Source organism: Ananas comosus, unplaced genomic scaffold (genome assembly GCF_001540865.1).
Source record: "Ananas comosus cultivar F153 unplaced genomic scaffold, ASM154086v1, whole genome shotgun sequence".
In the NCBI taxonomy this organism is placed as follows: domain Eukaryota; kingdom Viridiplantae; phylum Streptophyta; class Magnoliopsida; order Poales; family Bromeliaceae; genus Ananas; species Ananas comosus.
Genome location: NW_017890735.1, coordinates 1 through 19,645, shown reverse-complemented (window position 1 = coordinate 19,645; position 19,645 = coordinate 1). Strand labels below are relative to the sequence as shown.

At 39.5% G+C, this 19,645-nt stretch overlaps 1 protein-coding gene across 1 annotated transcript; it reads left to right on the top strand.

The window, feature by feature from the left end:
• Nucleotides 1–9,688: 9,688 nt before the first annotated feature.
• LOC109704165 (heavy metal-associated isoprenylated plant protein 36-like) lies at nucleotides 9,689–11,892 on the top strand. The gene is made up of 3 exons (XM_020224907.1): nucleotides 9,689–9,866; nucleotides 10,065–10,140; nucleotides 10,994–11,892. The coding sequence occupies exons 1-3, from the start codon at nucleotides 9,825–9,827 to the stop codon at nucleotides 11,731–11,733; spliced, it is 858 nt and encodes a 285-aa protein (XP_020080496.1). The 5' UTR covers nucleotides 9,689–9,824; the 3' UTR covers nucleotides 11,734–11,892.
• Nucleotides 11,893–19,645: the final 7,753 nt, after the last annotated feature.

Genomic DNA, 19,645 nt, shown 5'->3' with positions numbered 1-19,645 from the left:
GCCAAGCTGGCTACCGTCTTATAGCAAATCTAGCGTTTTGATCTTTCTTAAAAGAAGCAAAAGAAAGCTTCAAAACCCTTCAAATACTCCCTAAAACCATTTCTAGGTTAATGCCAAACCGTGTTGTTGGATTTAGCATGAGGAAGGGGCAAGCTTACTTAAACTGCCCTTTGTTCCAGTCTAAAGAAGGGAAGAGGAGAGGTTTGTCTCACTTCGGCTCTTCTTCTTTGCCTTTTTTCTTGTCCTGTTATTTTCCCTCCTCCTTTGTTCGTTCTTTGTTGCTCCTGTCTTTCGTGCTTCTGAGAGAGGAAAGAGGTGATGAGAGCGAATGAAGGCGAGAAATGAGAGAAATCTCTCTATTTACCCTAAATGCATCAGACATTGCAGCATAAACCCTCCAACTTTCACTTTACAATACACCTGCCGAACTAGGGCGGATCGCGCCAGGCAGGGACCCAGTCTTATTCCCGAGCAGGGACCGGCGTTCCCGAACGTCGTCCCGAGCGCAAGCCAGAGCTGCTTCGCGCCAGTGCAACGGTCTCTCCTTTGTGGGGACGGGTCTCTCGGGGACGCGTCTCGTCGGCACAGGGACCGGTTCCCGAGAGTACTGTTCTCAGGAAGCCTTAGCCGATTTTCGGCTGTCTCATCTTATACGTGGTTCGGGGACCGGTCTTCCTCTTCAGGGACGGTCCCCGAGAGCTGAAAACATCTGCCAGTTTTGCAGAATGGGATTCTTGAGCTCTCGAAAACCTTCCCACAACTCATTTTGATCATTTATCCCCTTCGGGCTTTCGAAGTGTACCATCCTCGCACTGTTGGTCAATTTGACTAAAGGTTCGAATATTTATTTTCGAGTTGGTTGGGATATATTGACACGCTCGAGCTCGGGCGAATTAATTTCAAGCAAAGCTTAAGCCTAAATTTAGGGCTGCGAAATTAATTTCAAGCCGAATTGAGGCTGACATAAGCTCGCTGCTGAGCTTGGCTCGTTTCCACCCCTACCTAAATGGCATGCAACAATGTATATAAATATGCTCAATTGAATGACACTTAGGCATAAAAGGAAGTTCAACGAAGTTTGGATAGCAGCACGACCCACCATCGTAGGCGTACTAGGATGTACACGATTTTCTTGGATTTTTCAGCCTGCTTCGTTTGCCTAGCCTGCGGCAAAACGAGAGCCCATTAGGCCATTTTGCCTCATATCTTTACATTTGGCTTTTCGTAACGTCAAATCGAGCATTACCAACGCGTCGGAAATACCCCTAGTTAGGTCGTAGAAGTGTCAATATTCATTTTTGGAACCCTCACTAGCAAAAGGCCCCAATTGGCGTGCCCCTAGCTTCATGGTACGCCAAAACCTAGGGTTTTGTTCACGCCCCCGGACCGCTGCAATTCTTGGCTCCGACCGAGCACGTCCAAACAGGACGCCGAGACGACAGAGTGTTCTGACCCCCCCCATCCGCCCAAGGCTCATCACAATGCCACATTTTCATTCAAAGAGAGAAAGCCACTAGCGGAAACATACACAACGGCTTACACGAGGCGTAAGCAGTAGCCATTAAGTGAAAAGAGAAAGGAAACTAAACATTCTACACAAGTAATATGATTATGTTTAGGATATTATACATTGCGATCCATCTCTATATATTAGAATTCTTTGCAGTTCTACATAATCTACATCATTTCTTCCTTGTACAAACACATGTTACCTTCAAAATAAGCTTTACATTCTTTCTTTCTTGCTAAAATCATCAAAACAATAAAGATGATCATAAGAGTATTTACTACAAAATGAACCCAACATCGGGAGGCCTCTGGTCTAAGGCGCGATACCTTTTACCTCGGTCGCTCGCCGGCTCGCTCGTCCCGGCCTGTGCGAAATAGTGGGAGTGAGAACTGTAGCAACGAAGTTCGGCCAGTGCGGGCCTCAAGAACATCACGATCTTTCTCCCACGTAGGATCTGAACTCCAGGGCATAATAGAAAGGATAGCTGAGAATCATGTAAACAATCGGTATAACATGATGCTTAATATGCCTGAGACAAAAGCAAGGAATATGCTCAACATTAATAGATGCAGTTATGCATGTTCTTTTCGCTTCTTTTCACTTCACTCTTTGTTCTTTATTCTTTGTTCTTTGCTCTTTAACTCATTAAAGGCTAACCCGGGGGTGTTTCGCACATTAACTGCACCTCACGTGTAAGGGTCCAGGCATGCGCAGGTATCTCACCGCTAGGACCTGCCTTACGGGTCTACTCCCAACCCGCGATGCATAGACGCTCCGGAGCGCATCGCCCGGAGGGGACGCCCGCAGCACGGAACTCAACAGCAAGTATTGATCATATCCTCTAACTCAAAGGATTATAGTTCAATCTTGATTTACACTTAGCTTAGTGTTCTTTACATCACTTTATGTTTGCAAACTCATTGCAATCATTCTTCTTACATTTATTATTACTCTTGCTAACTCTGCATCATTGTTCTTTGCATTGTCTTTTACTTCTAACTTTACACGTTGTCACCTTTCTTCATTCTTTACCATCATTTAGTTCTTTACATTACCATAACTCTAGTGTCATTTCACATTACTTTATCAATGCACTCGATCTATGTCATTGTTGCCCACTCTTTCTTTTGGTCCACTTTGGGTGCTCACTTTTCTTCTCATGCATACCATAAGGGTTTTACAGTTTAGATTAGGTCTCGCAACTCGAGTTCTCGCATTATGCAAGTTTGTTGCTCACAATTATGCAATCATCACATTTCATGCATTACTTTACCCCTAAAATGCTGCAACAATACATATAACATATGCTCAAGAATGGACACATTAGCATAGAGAGAATTTCAATGAGTTTTTGAGAAAAAGCCACCACCCACCTCGTAGGCTTTCAAAGGTTTCTGCTTCCGATATTTTCTTGGCGAGCATTTTTAGATGCTTCGTTCTTTCCTGCCGCAAACGAACGAACCCTTATTAGGCCATTTTGCTCATAACTTTACTTTGACTTTTCGTAACGTTAATCCGAGCGCACCAACGCGTCGGAAATACCCCCAATTAGGTTTTTGGAGGGTCAATTGCACTTAGAAACCCTCATGAGCAAAAGCCCCAATTCGGTGCCCTAGCTCCAATACATATACAAAACCTAGGGTTTGATCTCATTGGGAAGCAAAAGTAGCTTCACTATACTCCAAATAGTCCATTAGAACCATTCTTAGCTCACTCCAAACCCTAGTTTGGATTTCACCATTAGAGGTGGGTTGAAGCTTACGTTGAGCTCAACCATGGTTTTGATCTCTAAAGAAGCAAAAGAAAGCTTCAAAACTACTAGATATTCCATTAAAAACTATTTCTAGGTTCATTCAAACCCATTTCTAGGGTTTTACTACATTAGGGTTCAAAGCTTACCTTGTAAGCTTCCTTTTCTTGCACTAGGGAGGAAGAAGATGAAGCCTCTTTGCTCCAAAAGCTTCTTCTTCACCTTCTTCTCTTTCTTTTCCTCCTTTCTTCCTTTCTTCTTCTTCTCCTTCTTTGTCTTCTAGAGAGAGAAAGAGAGGAGAGAGTGTGAGAGGGTGAGAAATGAGAGAAAAAGCCCCTCAGCCCCCTAACATAGCTCAATGGGTTGCAAAAATGCAAATAAACCCCTCAACTTTTATCTCTGTGCACTGCCTGGACTGGGCAGTTTTCGCAGGCAGAGACCGGTCTCCCCGAGCAGGGACCGGTCCCCGAAGGCCCGCCCTGCGCAGCCAGAGCTGCCGCGCGCAATGCATCCGGTCCCTCCTTGGGGGACCGGTCTCTGGGGGACCGGTCTCTCAGACAGAGACCGGTTCCCGAGAGCTGTCCTTCCAGGACTTAGCCGATTTTTCGGCTGTCTCACTCTGCACGCGTTCGGGGACCGGTCTCTCCCACTAGGGACCGGTCCCCGAGAGCTCAAACTCTGCAGTTTGCAGAATTTGATTCTTTAGCTCTCGAAAACCTTCCACAACTCACTTTTGATCATTTTAACACCTTCGGGCCTTCCGAAGTGTACCATCCTCGCACTTTGGTCAATTTGACTAAAGTTCGATATTTATTTTCCGAAGTTTTGGTATATTACAGGTTTGATCTCATTAAGAAGCAAAAGAAGCTTCAATCTACCCTAAGAACTCTATTAAAATCATCTTTACTTCAATCCAAACCCTAATTTGGATTCTACCATGAGAGGGGTTGAAGCTTTACTTCAAGCTTCACTTCCTCCACACCAATCCATGGTTTTAATCTCAAAAGGAAGCAAAAGATAGCTCCAAATACTCTAAAGGTTTCATTAAAATCATTTTTAGGTCCATCCAAACCCTAGTTTGAGCTTTACCACTATTGGGGTTCAAAGCTTACCTTGTAAGCTTTCCTTTTCCAAGCTAGGGAAGGAGAGGAGGGGTCTTCTTCTCCTCCTTGCCTTCTTCTTCACCTTCTTTCTCCTTTTCTTCTTCTTCTTTTCCTTTCTTTTCTTTGTCTTCTTCTTCTCCTTCTTGTCTTCAAGAGAGAGAAAGAGAGAGAAGAGTGTGATAGGGTGAGGGAATGAGAAATAAGCCTTCACAACCCCTCAACACAACCCATATAATGCAACTTTGCATTTAGACCCCTCAGCTTTCATTTTATTAAACTGCTTGAACTCGGCAGTTTTCGGGTTCGAGGACCGGTCTCCCCGACTTGGGACCGGTCCCAGAGAGCTCTCCCGCAGCTCAGCGGGGCCTTTTGCACGGGGCAACCAGTCTCTCCCAGGGAGACCGGACTCTCGGGGACTGGTCTCTCCCCGCAGGGACCGGTTCCCGAGAGCTGGTTTTCTGGGACTTAGCCGATTTTCGGTCTTTCTCATTTCTCACGCGTTCGGGGACCGGTCTCTCCCACCAGGGACCGGTCCCCGAGATCTCAAAAACTGCAATTTACAGATTTTTGATTTTTTAGCTCTCGAAAACCTCCCATAACGCACTTTTACTCATTTTAACACCTTCGGACTTTCCGAAGTGTACCATCCTCGCACTTTGGTCAATTTGACTAAAGTTCGATATTTATTTTTCAAATTTTCGGTATATTACAGTCTACGACCCTACAGAATATTTGAAAAAACTCAAATCACAGATCAAATACTCGAACCTTACAATTTGTAAAAGTCCAGTGTGTTACATATAAATATCTTGATAAGTGGAGCTTCTGTAATATCCTAGGCCTCTGGTATTGCTAGATTTGCCATTTGGGAGTATGGATCTTCTTTGCGGTGGATTCCACATTCGTTGAAAGAATTTGTGATTGGTCCAACACTTCCTTGTGGGGCAACCTAACTTGTGTATCATCTTTTTCAAGTTAGCTGAAAAATAATTTGGGATTTCTATATCCTCAAATATATCATCATCATAATCCTCTTGTCCGATGATATCAGTGGATTTTTGATCGTCTGATTTATAAAAAAGGATTCATCTTTTTACTATTCTCCTTCCTTCAACATCTTCTATCTTTGGTGGGACAAAGAAAGTTTCTATCTAAATAAATAAATTTATTGACAGTATTTTATAGAATGACGAGAAAATGGTAGTTTAATAATATCTTTGAAAAAAAAAGTATAGAATAGAAAATAAAAATAAAAATACAAATACACTATAAAATTAATAGAAAATGATAGTTCAATAATATCGTTTAAAAAAATAGTATAATATAACAAATAAAAATATCATTGAAGTATAGTGTAGTAGGATGTAATTAAGCTGAAACATCAACACAGGTAAGTTTGGTTTTTAAGTTAAACTGATTAATTTGAGCAATGTAAGCTCGATACAGTTCGTTTTGATTTAGTTTTTCATTATTCTAAATTTTCGTTTTGATTTAGTTTTTCATTATTCTGAATTGAGACAGAATCTATATAAAAATAGAACCAAAACATTCTGAATTTTTTTTATTTCAGTTTTTTTTCTTTTCTTTTTCTTTTTTTTTTTTTTTTTTGAGAGGATAAGTCCTAGGCCTTCATTAATTCATTCATGAAATGGAATAGAGCTTGCTGGCGTAGTTTTAAGCAATGTAATGACGGAAAAAAAAAAAACCCAAAACAAAATTAGCAGCAACAGGGAAATTAAGTTAAGGCCAATTTGTATAAAAAATCTATTAGTTTTAAGCTTTTGCAAAAGTAAGCCGTCTTTTTGGATTTTGCAGATTTGGGCCTAATCGTCAGAAGGATGACCAAACTACCCATTTTTCAAAATACATAAAAATTATATGTTTTAAATACCTAGAAAAATTACAACTGCTAAGTAGGGGTGGAAACGAGCTGAGCTCGAGCGAGCTTACCTCGGCTCAAATTCGGCTTGAAATTAATTTCGAGCCTAAATTTAAGCTCAAGCTTGGATTGAAATTAATTCGAGCCGAGCTCAAGCGAGCCTAATTTCGAGTCAAGCGAGCTCGAGCCCTAAACGAGCTGCTTGAAATTCTCAACATCATACGATCAATAGTTTAATTTGTATAGAACATTATCTATAATTTGATAGAAAAATATGTCTAATAGTTCAAAGTACAAAATAATTATATGAAATATAGTATTATAATATGAAGAAAAATAATTTATGAGTTAAATATCTAATCTTTTCAGCCTCACATGTCTTCTCTTCCGCCTTCAATCACCATATTATTCATTTCCATTTATGCAGTCAAAAATAAATAAATTATATAGATAAATATTTAGATTAAACTATCAATCATATATAACTAAAATTAAATTTTATATGTAATAATTTTTTATTTTAAAATATTCTGTATATTTTCTCAAGTATAAAATTAATAATAGGTAGTCAACGGCGGGCATATGCTGTTTAGTTGGTAACTTGGAGGGCTTTCGGCTTGGCCAATTAGGGTTAGAGACAGAAAAAGAGAAGAGAGAAACATATTGAAATTTAGAGCTCTTGATAGAAAGAAAGAAAAGGAAATGTATAAATTTAGTGAATTTTGCTCTTTTATTTGTTATTGGATTTGTTTTATGGGCAACAACATTGCCCAATTTTAACTAAACTGAGATTATTCACTCTAGTCTATATATATATATATATATATATATATATATATATATATATATATATATATATATATATTATATAATATATATATATATATATATATATATATAGAGTGTAGAACTTCTATGCTATCGAAAATATAGAGGATTTGATGTTTTCGAATTTTTGACCATTTGATTAAGAATTGTATGGTTGGGATGATTGCGGTCTTCCCTAGGATTAAATAATACCCCTATGATTGAGTGGTCCCTACAAGATAATAATAGTATTAATCAAAAAATAAAAAATGATTAAAGGGGTTGATCTAAGAATCAAAAAATCGAAAGCACCAGATCCTCTATACTTTCGATAGCATATTAGCTCTAATATATATATATATATATTCGAGCTTTTCGAGCCTAATTCGAACGAGCCGAGTAATACTCAAGCTCGGCTTGAAATGAATTTCGAGCCTTTTTTTTTGTTCAAGCTCGGTTCATTTAATTTCGAGTCGAGCTCGAGCGAGCCAAATATCGAGTCGAACGCGAGTCGAACGCGAGCCAGCTCGCTCATTTGCCAGCCCTACTGCTAAGCCATTAAGTGTAAAATTTTTTAAAAATGACAACTGCTAAGTCATAATTACATGTATCTTTCTCGTAAAACAAGAATTCTCATCAAGATAAAATAAAAAGAATAAAGTATAATTAATAAGATGAAAGAGCGCAACATCCTCTCAAATAGTGCAACATGCTCTCCCAAATAGTGAAATATCTGTATAAATAATGCAACATATGTATTGTTAATACACATTTTGCATAATTTTACACTAAATTACGTACATTTAATATATTGTGCGAAAATAATATAATATATTACAACATACTATAAAAATTATACAATATATGTACAAACGGTGTATATTTTATACTATTTGTACAGATATTTACACAATTTATGTAAATGTTGCACTATTATGAGAGGATATTGCACAATTTAGATGTGTGTTGCACTCTTTCTCTTTGAAAATTAAATTTGATTGCATATTAAATATAGTGCCAAATTTCTTGAAAATGATAACTGCTAAGCCATAATTTTTATAGTATGTTGTAATATATTATGTTATTTTCACGTAATATACTAAACTGTACGTAATTTAGTATAAAAACTATACAAAATGTGTATTAACAATGTATATGTTGCACTATTTATATAGATATTGTACTATTTGGAAGAGCATGTTGCACTATTTGAGAGGATATTGCACTCTTTCATCTTATTAATTATTTTTTTATTTTTTTATTTTATCTTGAATGAGAATTTTCGTTTCACGAGAAAGGTACATATACTTATGACTTAGCAATTGTAATTTTCAAGAAATTGTTATTTTAAAAAAATTTTACACTTAATAGCTTAGCAGTTGTATTTTTCTGGGTATTTAAAGCATATAATTTTTATGTATTTTGAAAAAGGGTAGTTTGGTCATCCTTTTAAAAATTCGGTCCGAATCTGTAAAATCTAAAAAGACGGCCTATTTTTGTAAAAACTCAAAACTAATAGATTTTTTATGCAAATTGGCTTTAAGTTAAAGAGGATTCCCAAAGCTTAGCAAAAAAATACAAAAAAGTAGAAGATGTAGATAACGATTATCCAATCTAAACATAGTATACAAAACAACCAAGTTATAAAATTGAAGACCAAAACTAAGAAATTTCATAATTTAATTTGTTTTGAAATCTCATGCAGTTTATAATCCAACGGCTCACAATTGCCTTCTTTATCATAGAGCTCTCTAGTACAGTTTTTGGGCTGGTTGGGGCTTTCAATTGTGGACGGAAGAACTTTTTCAATATTTAAAAAATTTTTGAACTAGAGATAAAAATGAAGAAAGAAAAAAAAAAATTTTAAAAATATGTAGGCTTTCTTAAGAATGGTCAAAATTCTAGACATAGGACGAGTCCACTATGTTCTTTTTAGGAGAACATAAATAATGTATATTAATTAATATTAATATTATTATAAACTTTTAACCATTGAGTCAAATACTATTCATCTACCCCTTCTAAAATCTAGTCATTCCAAGAGTTAAAAGTCTATATTTATGTCCTTAAAAAACCAGAAAATAGTAGCTGGACTGTGATTCTATTAATGGTTTGAATTATACAATGCTTCGTAGGGACGTCAATTGGGTCGAGTTCAAGATGAATTTTTAAAATTCCAAATTCGAATCTGACAGTTAGACCTGACATTCAAATTCGTACTCAAACCCAACAGGTTTTTAAAATCTGTATTAGAAACGGAACTCAAGTCAAAAACACCAAACTGAACCTGTGCTCCAAAACTAGAATCTAAAATAAATATTTTTCTTTACCATATTTTAAAATATATTATAGTAAAATCTAAATCTTAAATTATAAAGTTAAATATAAAATTAAATATTTATATATTATGTAATATAAAATTTATTTGAATTCGGATAGGGTTTATATTGGAAACGAGTATAGATTAAACTCATACACCAGTTTTTGAGCTTTTGTATTCATATATCTAGAAACGTCTGCGTTCGGTATCAAATAATTCCGTTCCGTTGTAGCTGGAGTCCGCTTCTCTACATCAAAACTCTTCTCTCTCTCTCTCTCTCTCACACTCACAGACTCACTTCCCAACTCTCTCTCTCTCTCTCCTCCTTTCCTCTTTTCTTCTCATTCCCTCCCTTTTGAAGTAGTTTCCTCTCTCATTCCTCTTTCTCTCTCCTCTCTCTCTCTCTCTCTCCTCACACTCTCCATTAATCTCTTCTCTTTCTCTCTCTCTCTCTAATGGCCTCAGCAGAAGAAGGCCCAGAACCACTCAAATACCAGGTGGTTGATTCTCTCCTCCTCTTCTCCCCTCCTCTGTTCAATTTTTTCCCCTGCTTTCTCAACATGGTGTTTCCTATTTTTGAATCACAAATAAGCAAAAAAAAAAAAAAAAAAAAAAAAGTTGGTAATTTTATTGTGCTTTTTAATGGTGTTGATTGATTAGTTAATCGATTAGTTGATTTCTTTTTTTCTTTTTAGACATGGGTTTTGAAGGTCTCCATCCACTGTGAAGGATGCAAGAAGAAGGTGAAGAAGGTGCTCCATTCCATAGAAGGTATAATTAGATGAATCAAGTTTCTAATTAAATATCTACCAACGTCCCTTAATCCCCAATTAATCCCCTCTTTGGGTTCACGTGCACCCTTTTATCCCTTTATCAGAATTCCCATCTTTGTTGCAAAATAATATTTTTTTTTAGTCGTCCAACCCCATCTTCAGTGCAAATTTTATTTCATCGAAACCCCAACTTTGCTGCTGCAATTCCTTCATCAAAATCTACAATTCGTTCTTCAAAACCTTTCTTTTGTACTATTCCTTCTCAAAATCCCTTGCTTGTTACAATTCCCTAAGCAAAATCCCATCTTAAGTGCAATACCTTCATCAAAATCCCATTCTTGGCGCAATTTTCTCCATGAAAACCCCGTCTATTTTTGGTGCAAGTCCTTCACAAAAACCCCATCTTTTTCTTTTTTTTTTGCTTCCTTGTCGAAATTCCTTTATCAAAATCCCAATTTCGGTGCAACTTCTTCTTCTTCTTCAAAAAAAAAAAAAAAAAAAAAAAAAAATCCCATATCTTTTTATTGCTGCTGCAGTTCCTTCACCGAAACCCCAACTCGGTGCAATTACTTGATAAAAAATCGCTTCTTTGGTCCCAACAACAAAACATCATCTTTCTTGTACAATTCGGACACCAAAATCCCATCATTGTTGCCATTCCTTCATCAAAATCCCGTTCTTCTTGGCACAATCCCTCTCTATCAAAAATCGCATCAAAATCCCACTTTGGTGCAATCACCGCACAAAAACACCAAAAACCCCATCGGCATCTTCAAATATTTCCACCCTTTTTCATATATTGTGTGTGCGCGCGTGCTGTTCATGTATGTATGCATTGTATATATATACAGGGGTGTATAAAACGAGCATCGACGTGCCGCAGCAGAAGGTGGTGGTGACGGGGAACGTGGAGGCCGACGCCCTCATCAAGAAGCTCCTCAAGACGGGCAAGCATGCCGAGCTCTGGCCCCAAGAACCCCAACCCGACGCCACTTCTGCAGACTCCCCCGGCGGTGCCAAGAAGAAGAAGAAGAAGAAGAAGAGCAAGAACAAGAATAAGCCCAATGCCGCCGCCCCCGCCGCTGCCGCCGCACCTAAACTCCCCGCCGCCAATGAGCATGGCGCGGATACGGACAACGATGATGATAACGACGATGACGGTGATGACGGCGCCGCCGCTTCGTCCGCAGAGGAATCAGATAAGCCCGACAAAGCTGACGGCAAGGACCAGCCGAAGCAGCCCAAACCAGACGTCGGCGGCGGCGGCGGCGGCGGCGGAAAGAAGAAGGGAAAGAAAGGCCACAATGGCGGCGGTGGGGCTTCGGAGGGGGCGGTGGCAATAAAAGGTGGTAATGGTGGTGGCGGCGGTAATGGAATGGTGGAGAATCATGTGCCGGCGTATGTGGTGAGCTACAGTGCTGTGCGGCCGAGCGCGAGCCGCGGTGCAGCGTACTACTTTCCGGGGACGGCGGCGGCGCAACAGAGCGGCGGCAGCGGGTACGTCTACTGGACTGCGCCGCCCGTGACGGCGCCGCCGGATTCGTATTACTTCTTCAGCGAGGAGAATGCAAATGCGTGCGTTGTAATGTGATAAAGAGGAGAAGAAGAAGAAGAGGAGGAGGAGGAGGGTGCCGGGGTTTGTTTGTTTGTTAGTATCTTCCGTTTGTTCTTCCTCTCCCCCGTGTACGAGTGTTGGTGTAGCAGCCGAAGTGTCGTTTGGGTTAATCGATCGCATCACCTTGGTTCCTAACTTTTATTTTTTCTTTTGCTTTAATTTCTTGGGTCGAGTTTCGAGCGTTTACTATTTCTTCCGATCAAATTCCCATTCGATAAAAAGTGTTCTGTTAATTTTGATGAAAATTGCTTCATGGCTGCGGCGGCAGCAAACTTAGATTAATTGATGCTGACGTGACAATTTTCGTCTTCAACATAAGGCGATTTTATTAAAATGAATAACTGATGTTAGGGATTTTAATGTAAATGGTGACAGTAGATTAACCGACACAAATGGTAAAGAGTTTGACGGTTGGTATTCAAGGTCCCAAGTTCGAATCTTAATTTGTTCACATTTTCAGTAAGTTTATTTCTAAATAAAAAATATAAAATAATTATATTTCGAATTTGAGATCTTGAGCATCAATCATTAAGTGTGTTCAGGAATTGTTTGATTTTATATAGTTACAATTATAATATAGTTGTAACTGTATATAAATTTAAATATGGTGTTTGGTTTAATGTGTGTGAATTCAACCGCTGGGGCATATATAAGGAGACTCAACTACAGTAATTTAAAGAAATAACTTTAAATAGAAGATAAGCTTATCTTTCTAATTATTTTTTAAATAGAAATATTTCTTTTTTACATTAGAGTAATCAGATTACCACATATATAAAGCAATAAAATTTTACAAATGCCATTTGTATAGATATATTATTCATCAATAACTTCAACGGGAGGGCAACACGTGGCAGCGGAGCCGCGAACAGGAGCAGGCGCGGGGGCGGGGCCCGGCACGGCGTGGCGCGGCGAGGGCGCAGGCGCGGGCGGTTCACGCGGGCACGGCGTGGGTTGCGCGAGGGCGCGGGCGCGGCGTAAGCGTGTGGGTGCGGGGACCGCGAGAGCGTGGGCGTGGGCCCGCGCGCCGCGCTGGGCGCCGAGCGCCGGTGCGGCACGGCGCGGTCTGCGCGGAGCCGAAAAAAATCGCGGCTCATGGTGGTTTTCACGGGTCCACGAGGGCACTTCGACCTCGTGGACCACGTGAGAGGGAGGTCCCTTTCATTCTCTCTCTCTCTCTCTATATTTTTATAAAAAAATGTTTTATTTATAAATATATATATTTATTTATTATATATAGTATTTTATTTTTATATAGATATATTATTATATAATAATTTATTATATAATTATATAATTTACTATTTATTTGTATAAAATGTAAAATATATAAATAAATGTTAAATAATTTAGACTATTGGTATTAGATATAAATATTAATTTTATAATATTGAGCATTCACATATAAATTGTACATCAAAAAATGAGAAAAAAGATTGATGCGGCTTAAGTTAATTTTATATTTGACGAAAGTTAATTGCGAGAATCACAAGCAATAATTTCTCTTTTCATTCAGTAACTACTGGGGGACTACGATACCTACTAAAAATTATTTCACTAACTAATGGGGGACTACCATGCCTACTAAAATTTTTTGATGTACTTATTGCACCATTTATTATTTCTCAATCCCTTAGACATGTGGTCATGTTTGAAATAATTATTATGGGATAATTTCATTCGTACCCATGAAAATATTTGAAATATTATAGATAACCTTACAAAATTATCAATATAAAATTAAACAAAAGATAACAAGATAAGAAAATATTTAATAAAGTTGAAGAACTATTTCAAAATATCTTATTGTTGAGAAAGCTCCTTATATTTTCTATATTAGGGAAGATAGATGCATTTATTTAAAATTATTTCATAATTTGTCCGTAATATTTCATAATTATTCTGAAATTGATTTTTATAACTAATTTTCAAAATTAAATTTTAAAATAACTACCCGCGGCATCGCGCGGGTCACTTAACTAGTTCTCAACTATGCAACAAAATAATTTTTTTATAATTCCAGCACTTTATACTACATCCAACCAAATGAATTAATATATGGTCATAACTGCTACGTTTACAACTGCATTTACAACTGCATACACTTACAACTATATTACATTTCGAATTACATTTACTACTAAAAAATCTATGATAATTCTATAGTTTACCAGCGTGTTTTACATCTTTCAAACTTGAATTACAAAGTAGGGTTATTTATAGCTATGAAATGAACCGCTGGAATGGTTATTTACAACCGTCATGAGCCCCATAGTAAGAAGCCAATTTAGCATATCTTGATATTTCCATGGCCGTCGGTGACTTTATTAACACACTGAATCTTTGCAAATTGCGGGGTTTGAGTGTTTGAACTGTGTTTTGAGTTTTTCCAGATTTTTTGGTGGATCGTTTATAGTGTTCCGACCTATGGCTCGTATCCCGAGATTTGTAGTATTTTATGTAGCGCTAAGGTCACCAAAGAGATGGACTTAGGTTACCCTCGGATTGCTCTCTGCACATGGTGAAATCGGTGACAGGTCGCTGGTTGTACCGGTACAGATTTTGTACCGGTACACGTTGATGGTTGTATCGGTACACTTGTGCCGAATTTCAAACCCGAGACTCGGGTTTGCCTTTTTCGTGGGATCTGTACCGGTACACTTGCCCGTGTACCGATACACTTTGGCAGAATCTGAACAGGTCGAACTGCAGGGGTGTTTTTGCGATTGTGGCCTTCTATACCATCACCCACGCCCCTTAGGTTCTTCCCTGAGCTGAGAACACTAGAGAGGAAGGTAAGGGAGCCCTCCATCCCTTCTCCTTGATTTTGTTGGGATTTTTGAAATCTAATTGCTTCATTTTGCTTCTCTTTGCATCTTGGTGGCCTTTCCACCTTGGTAGAGGCTTGGAGCTTGGACTTGGGGCTTGCTTGAGGGAAGATCCTTGAACCTTGAGGACTTTGATCCTTATTTAAAGCTTCAAAGAGGTTAGCATCTTATTCTTTCCCTCTAGATTTGGTTTTTGGAGGTTTTCTTGAGATGAAACCGTAGAGATGAAAAATCTAGGGTTTATTTGGGGCTTTTTGATTTGAAGCTTTTAGAGCTCATCTAATTGGATTAGAACCTTGGTTTAGGTTGCTTTGGAAGGGATTTAGCTTCCATTTAGGATTTTAAAGGGGATTTCTACACTATAGGTGAGTTTTTGCCCCTTTACGTGAGTTGGTTAATGTTTGAGCCTAGGGCTTTTTGTAACGTACGTGTATCTCTTCTCTTGTGACCTTTAGGGTACTAGGAGAATTGTGGACAACTCCATTCGGCGAAACGAAGGAGTTTTAGCGGTGCTCGGTGGATTTGACCTCACCTAAGAATGAGAAAATCTCATTTTTGTGGATTTATGTATCGTAAAATAAAAAATCATGCATTTTCATGTTAGATGTATTATTTATAAATTTTAGAATGCTTAAAATACTTATGTTGTATACAATGCATTTTTGGACTTCTATGTAGTAGAGAGCTTGCATGTGAGACTTATGCATGAGTTTAGCATTCGTATTTGGGACTTAGAATTATTTTTCATATAGTGAAATGACAATGATTATATATACCCTTGGTCATATGAGGAAACATTAGGCCATGAAGTGGCTTGGAACTTGAATATTATGTGAACTTTGTAAGCTAATGTCATAAAGAGGCGTTGAGCTTGGGCTATATGTGAACTTAGTAAGCTAATATCATAAAGAGACATTGAGCTTGGACTATATGTGAACTTAGTAAGCTAATGTCATAAAGAGACATTGAGCTTGGGCTATATGTGAACCTAGTAGATAATGTCATAAAGGGGTATTAGACTAGAGTGGTTTGTGAATTAGTAAGCTAATGTCCTAAAGGGGCATTAGGCTTGGAATATGTGTGGACTTAGTAAACCTAATATCATGGAGTGGCATTAGTGTTGGAACAAGATTTGGGCATAGTGAGATGTAATGCCATAGAAGGGCATTAGACATAATGAACGGTTAAACCTTCACATTGGACATTTGACTAGACCGATGGGTTGCTAGTGATTGTTACCATGTTAGAAACATGATGATCGGGCATTTGAGACGATGACTACGCTTGCTTGCCATTTGTGCTCATTCGCACATGCTTGTGAGGGTCGCTCTCTACAAGCCGGCACTCCAGAGTTAGCCTATGCGACTTATGTTCGCTCGTGCGGTATTGAGAAGCCTATGGGGCCGGGTGGGACAGACTCATTCCTCAAGTGGGAATGTTGGGCTACCACAGGCACTTAGGCGGCGCAAGCCGGACTACCTTGGGTAGGTCCTTAATGGGAAATGGAAATCGACATGGTGTCGCATAAGTAAAAATCACTACTAAATAGATTATAGTAGTTTGGTTTCTTGGACATGCTTATAGCATAGGTTTGGACTTATAGTATACTTGTTTATAGCGCTTTTTGCACTTTAGTATACTTGCTTGCCATGTGGGATCACACTAGTTTTGTGTTGGACATATTTGAGCATGATAGAATCTGTGTACTACTCTTTGCCATCATATTTGTCACGCCCCGAGACCGATGCCAATTTGGCCCGACCCGAGCACGTCAAACAGACGCCGAACGGACAGAGTTTCCCCTGTCCGCCCAAGGCTCATCACATGTACAAAATTCAAACAAGAATTGCACTAGCGGAAACATACACAAACGGCTTACACGAGGGTAAGCAGTAGCCATTAGTGAAAGATAGGAAAACTAAACTTCTACACAAGTAATATGATTCATATTAGATCATATACATTGCATCCATCTGTTACATTTAGGATTCTTTACATTTCATTACATAATTCCATCATTTCTTTCTTACATCACATTTACCTCAAAATAAGCTTTACATTCTTTTCTTCACATTGCTAATCATCAAATACAAAAGATGACAAAAGGGTGTTTGCTAACAAAATGTACCCAACTTTGGTGGCCTCTTACTAAGGCGCGATACCTTTACCTCGGTCGCTCGCCGGCTCGCTCGGTCCCGGCTCTGTGGAAATAGTGGGGTGAGAACTACAACAAAGTTCCCAGTGGGTTCGGCCTCAACATCACCGACTTTCCCACTAGGACTAACTCAGGCATAGTAGAAAGAATAAGCTGTATAGTAACCAATCTATAACATGATGGTAATATGCCTGAACAATAAGCAAGAAGTATGCTCAACATTAAATAAATGCAGATTATGCAAATTCTTTCAATTCTTTGACTTTACTTTGTGCTTTGTTCTTTATTCTTTGCTCTTTGTTCTTTGTTCTTTAATCGTTAAGGCTAACCCGGGGGCTTCGCCACATTAACTTGCTTCACATTAAGTCCATCATCGCAGGAACTCACCCGCTAGGACCGTCCTTACGGGTTTACTCCAACCCGGATGCATAACTCCGGAGCGCATCGCCCGAGGGGGAGCGACCGCCCTCGAGCACGGAACTCATAGCAAGCATGATCATATCCTTAACTCAAAGGATCTATAAGTTCAATCTTGACTTTACACTAGCTCTAGTGTTCATTATATCACTTTATGTTGCAAACTCATGCAATCACATTCTTTACATTGTCCTTTACTTTTGCTAACTCTAGCAATTATATTCTTTACATTCTTTACTTTTGGCTACCTCTAGCATTTTCACGTTCTTTACTTCCCACATTGCGTTAACTTTAAGCATTATCATTTTCAGCATTCTTTACATTACATTGGTTCTTTACCTCACACTATCTCTAGTGTCTCTTTACTTTACATTTTCAAATGCCACTCGATCTATGTCATTGTGCCACTCTGTTCTTTTGCTCACTTTGGGTACTCACATTTTCTCTCATGCATACATCTAGGGTTTTGACATTATTAGGTTCTCAACCATCTCATTATGCAAGTTGTGCTCACAATCATGCAATCATCACATTTCATCATTACTTTACCCTAAAATGCATGCAACAATATATAGAACATATGCTCAAAGAATGACACATTAGGCATAGAGAGAATTTCAATGAGTTTGAAAAGCAGCACCCACCTCGTAGGCTTTCAAAGGTGCTCCGATGATTTTCTTGTGATTTTTAGACCTTTCGTTCTTTACCTGCGGCATAACGAACCCTTATTAGGCCATTTTGCCCATAACTTTACTTTGGCTTTTCGTAACGTTAATCCGAGCGCACCTACGCGTCGGAAATACCCCCAATTAGGTTTTCGGAGGGTCAATTGCACTTGGAATCCCTCATGAGCAAAAGCCCCAATTTGGGTGCCCTAGCTCTAATGTATATCAAAATCTAGGGTTTGATCTCATTGGGAAGCAAAAGTGGCTTCATTATACTCTAAATAGTCCATTAGAACCATTCTTAGCCTTTCCAAAACCCTAGTTTGGATTTCACCATTAGAGGTGGTCCAAGCTCACCTCTAAAGCAAACCAAGGTTTTGATCTCTTTAGAAGCAAAAGAAAAGCTTCTAATACTCCAAAAGCTCCATAAGAACCATTTCTAGGTTTATTCAAACCCATTTCTAGGGTTTTAGCATGATTAGGGTTGAAGCTTACCTCAAAGCTTTCCCTAACTTGCACTAGAGAGGAAGAAGATGAAGCCTCTTTGCTCCAAAAGCTTCTTCTTCACCTTCGTCTCCTTCTTTTCCTTCCTTTCTTTCCTTCTTCTTCTTCTCCTTTGCCTTCTAGAGAGAGAGGGAGAGAAGAGAGTGTTTGAGAGGGTGAGAATGAGAGAAAATCTCATTAACCCTCAATACATAGCTATTGGGTTGCAAAATTGCAGCTAAACCCCTCAACTTTCACTTTATTACACTGCCCGAACTGGGCATTCCGCGCAGGCAGAGACCGGTCTCCCCGAGCAGGGACCGGTTCCCGAACGTCGTCCCAGCTCAGCCAGAGCTGCTGCGCGCAGTGCAACCGGTCTCCCCTTGTGGGACCGGTCTCTCGGGGACCGGTCTCTCGGACAGGGACCGGTTCCCGAGAGCTACTTTCTCAGGACTTAGCCGATTTTTCGGCTGTCTCATCTTATACGCGTTCGGGGACCGGTCTCTCCCACCAGGGACCGGTCCCCGAGAGCTGAAAATCTGCAGTTTTGCAGAATTTGATTCTTTAGCTCTCGAAAACCTTCCACAACTCACTTTTGATTATTTTAACACCTTCGGACTCTCCGAAGTGTTCCATCCTCGCACTTTGGTCAATTTGGCTAAAGTTCGACTTTTATTTTCCGAATTTTCGGTATATTACATCCTCCACCCCTTAAAATAATTTCGTCTGCGAAATTACGCATACCTTAGCTCGTCGACTCAAATAGATGCGGATACTCTCGCCGCATAGTTTCCTCGAGCTCCCAAGTGGCTTCTCGCACATCATGGTTGCTCCACTGGACTTTCACATAAGGGATCTTGCGACTTCGCAATTTCTTTACTTCTCGATCGAGGATGCACACCGGGTACTCCTCGTAGGACATATCCTCACGTAGCTCCACGGGCTCATACTCCAATACATGTGTCGCGTTTCGGACATACTTTCGAAGATTCGACACATGAAACACATTGTGAACTCCCGCGAGTCTCGGTGGTAGTGCGAGCTTATACGCCACCGCACCCACACGCTCCAATATCTCAAACGGTCCAACATATCGAGGACTTAGCTTCCCACGGACCCCAAATCGTTTGACTCCTCGCATCGGCGATACTCTTAAAAATACACGGTCTCCAACCGCAAACTCTAAATCCTTCCTTCGTTTGTCGGCATAACTCTTTTGCCGAGATTGCGCCATCGCCAACCGTTGACGGGCAAGGCGGACTCTCTCTTCCGCCTCCCGCACCACATCAGGGCCAAGAGCCGCTCTCTCGCCCACGTCGCTCCAATGGATAGGAGAACGA

Coding starts and splice junctions, on each gene's coding strand:
- LOC109704165 (XM_020224907.1), top strand. CDS start 9,825: ATGGCCTCAGCAGAAGAAGGCCCAGAACCACTCAAATACCAG. Junction 9,867..10,064: donor CAGAACCACTCAAATACCAG/GTGGTTGATTCT, acceptor TTTTCTTTTTAG/ACATGGGTTTTGAAGGTCTC. Junction 10,141..10,993: donor GGTGCTCCATTCCATAGAAG/GTATAATTAGAT, acceptor ATATATATACAG/GGGTGTATAAAACGAGCATC.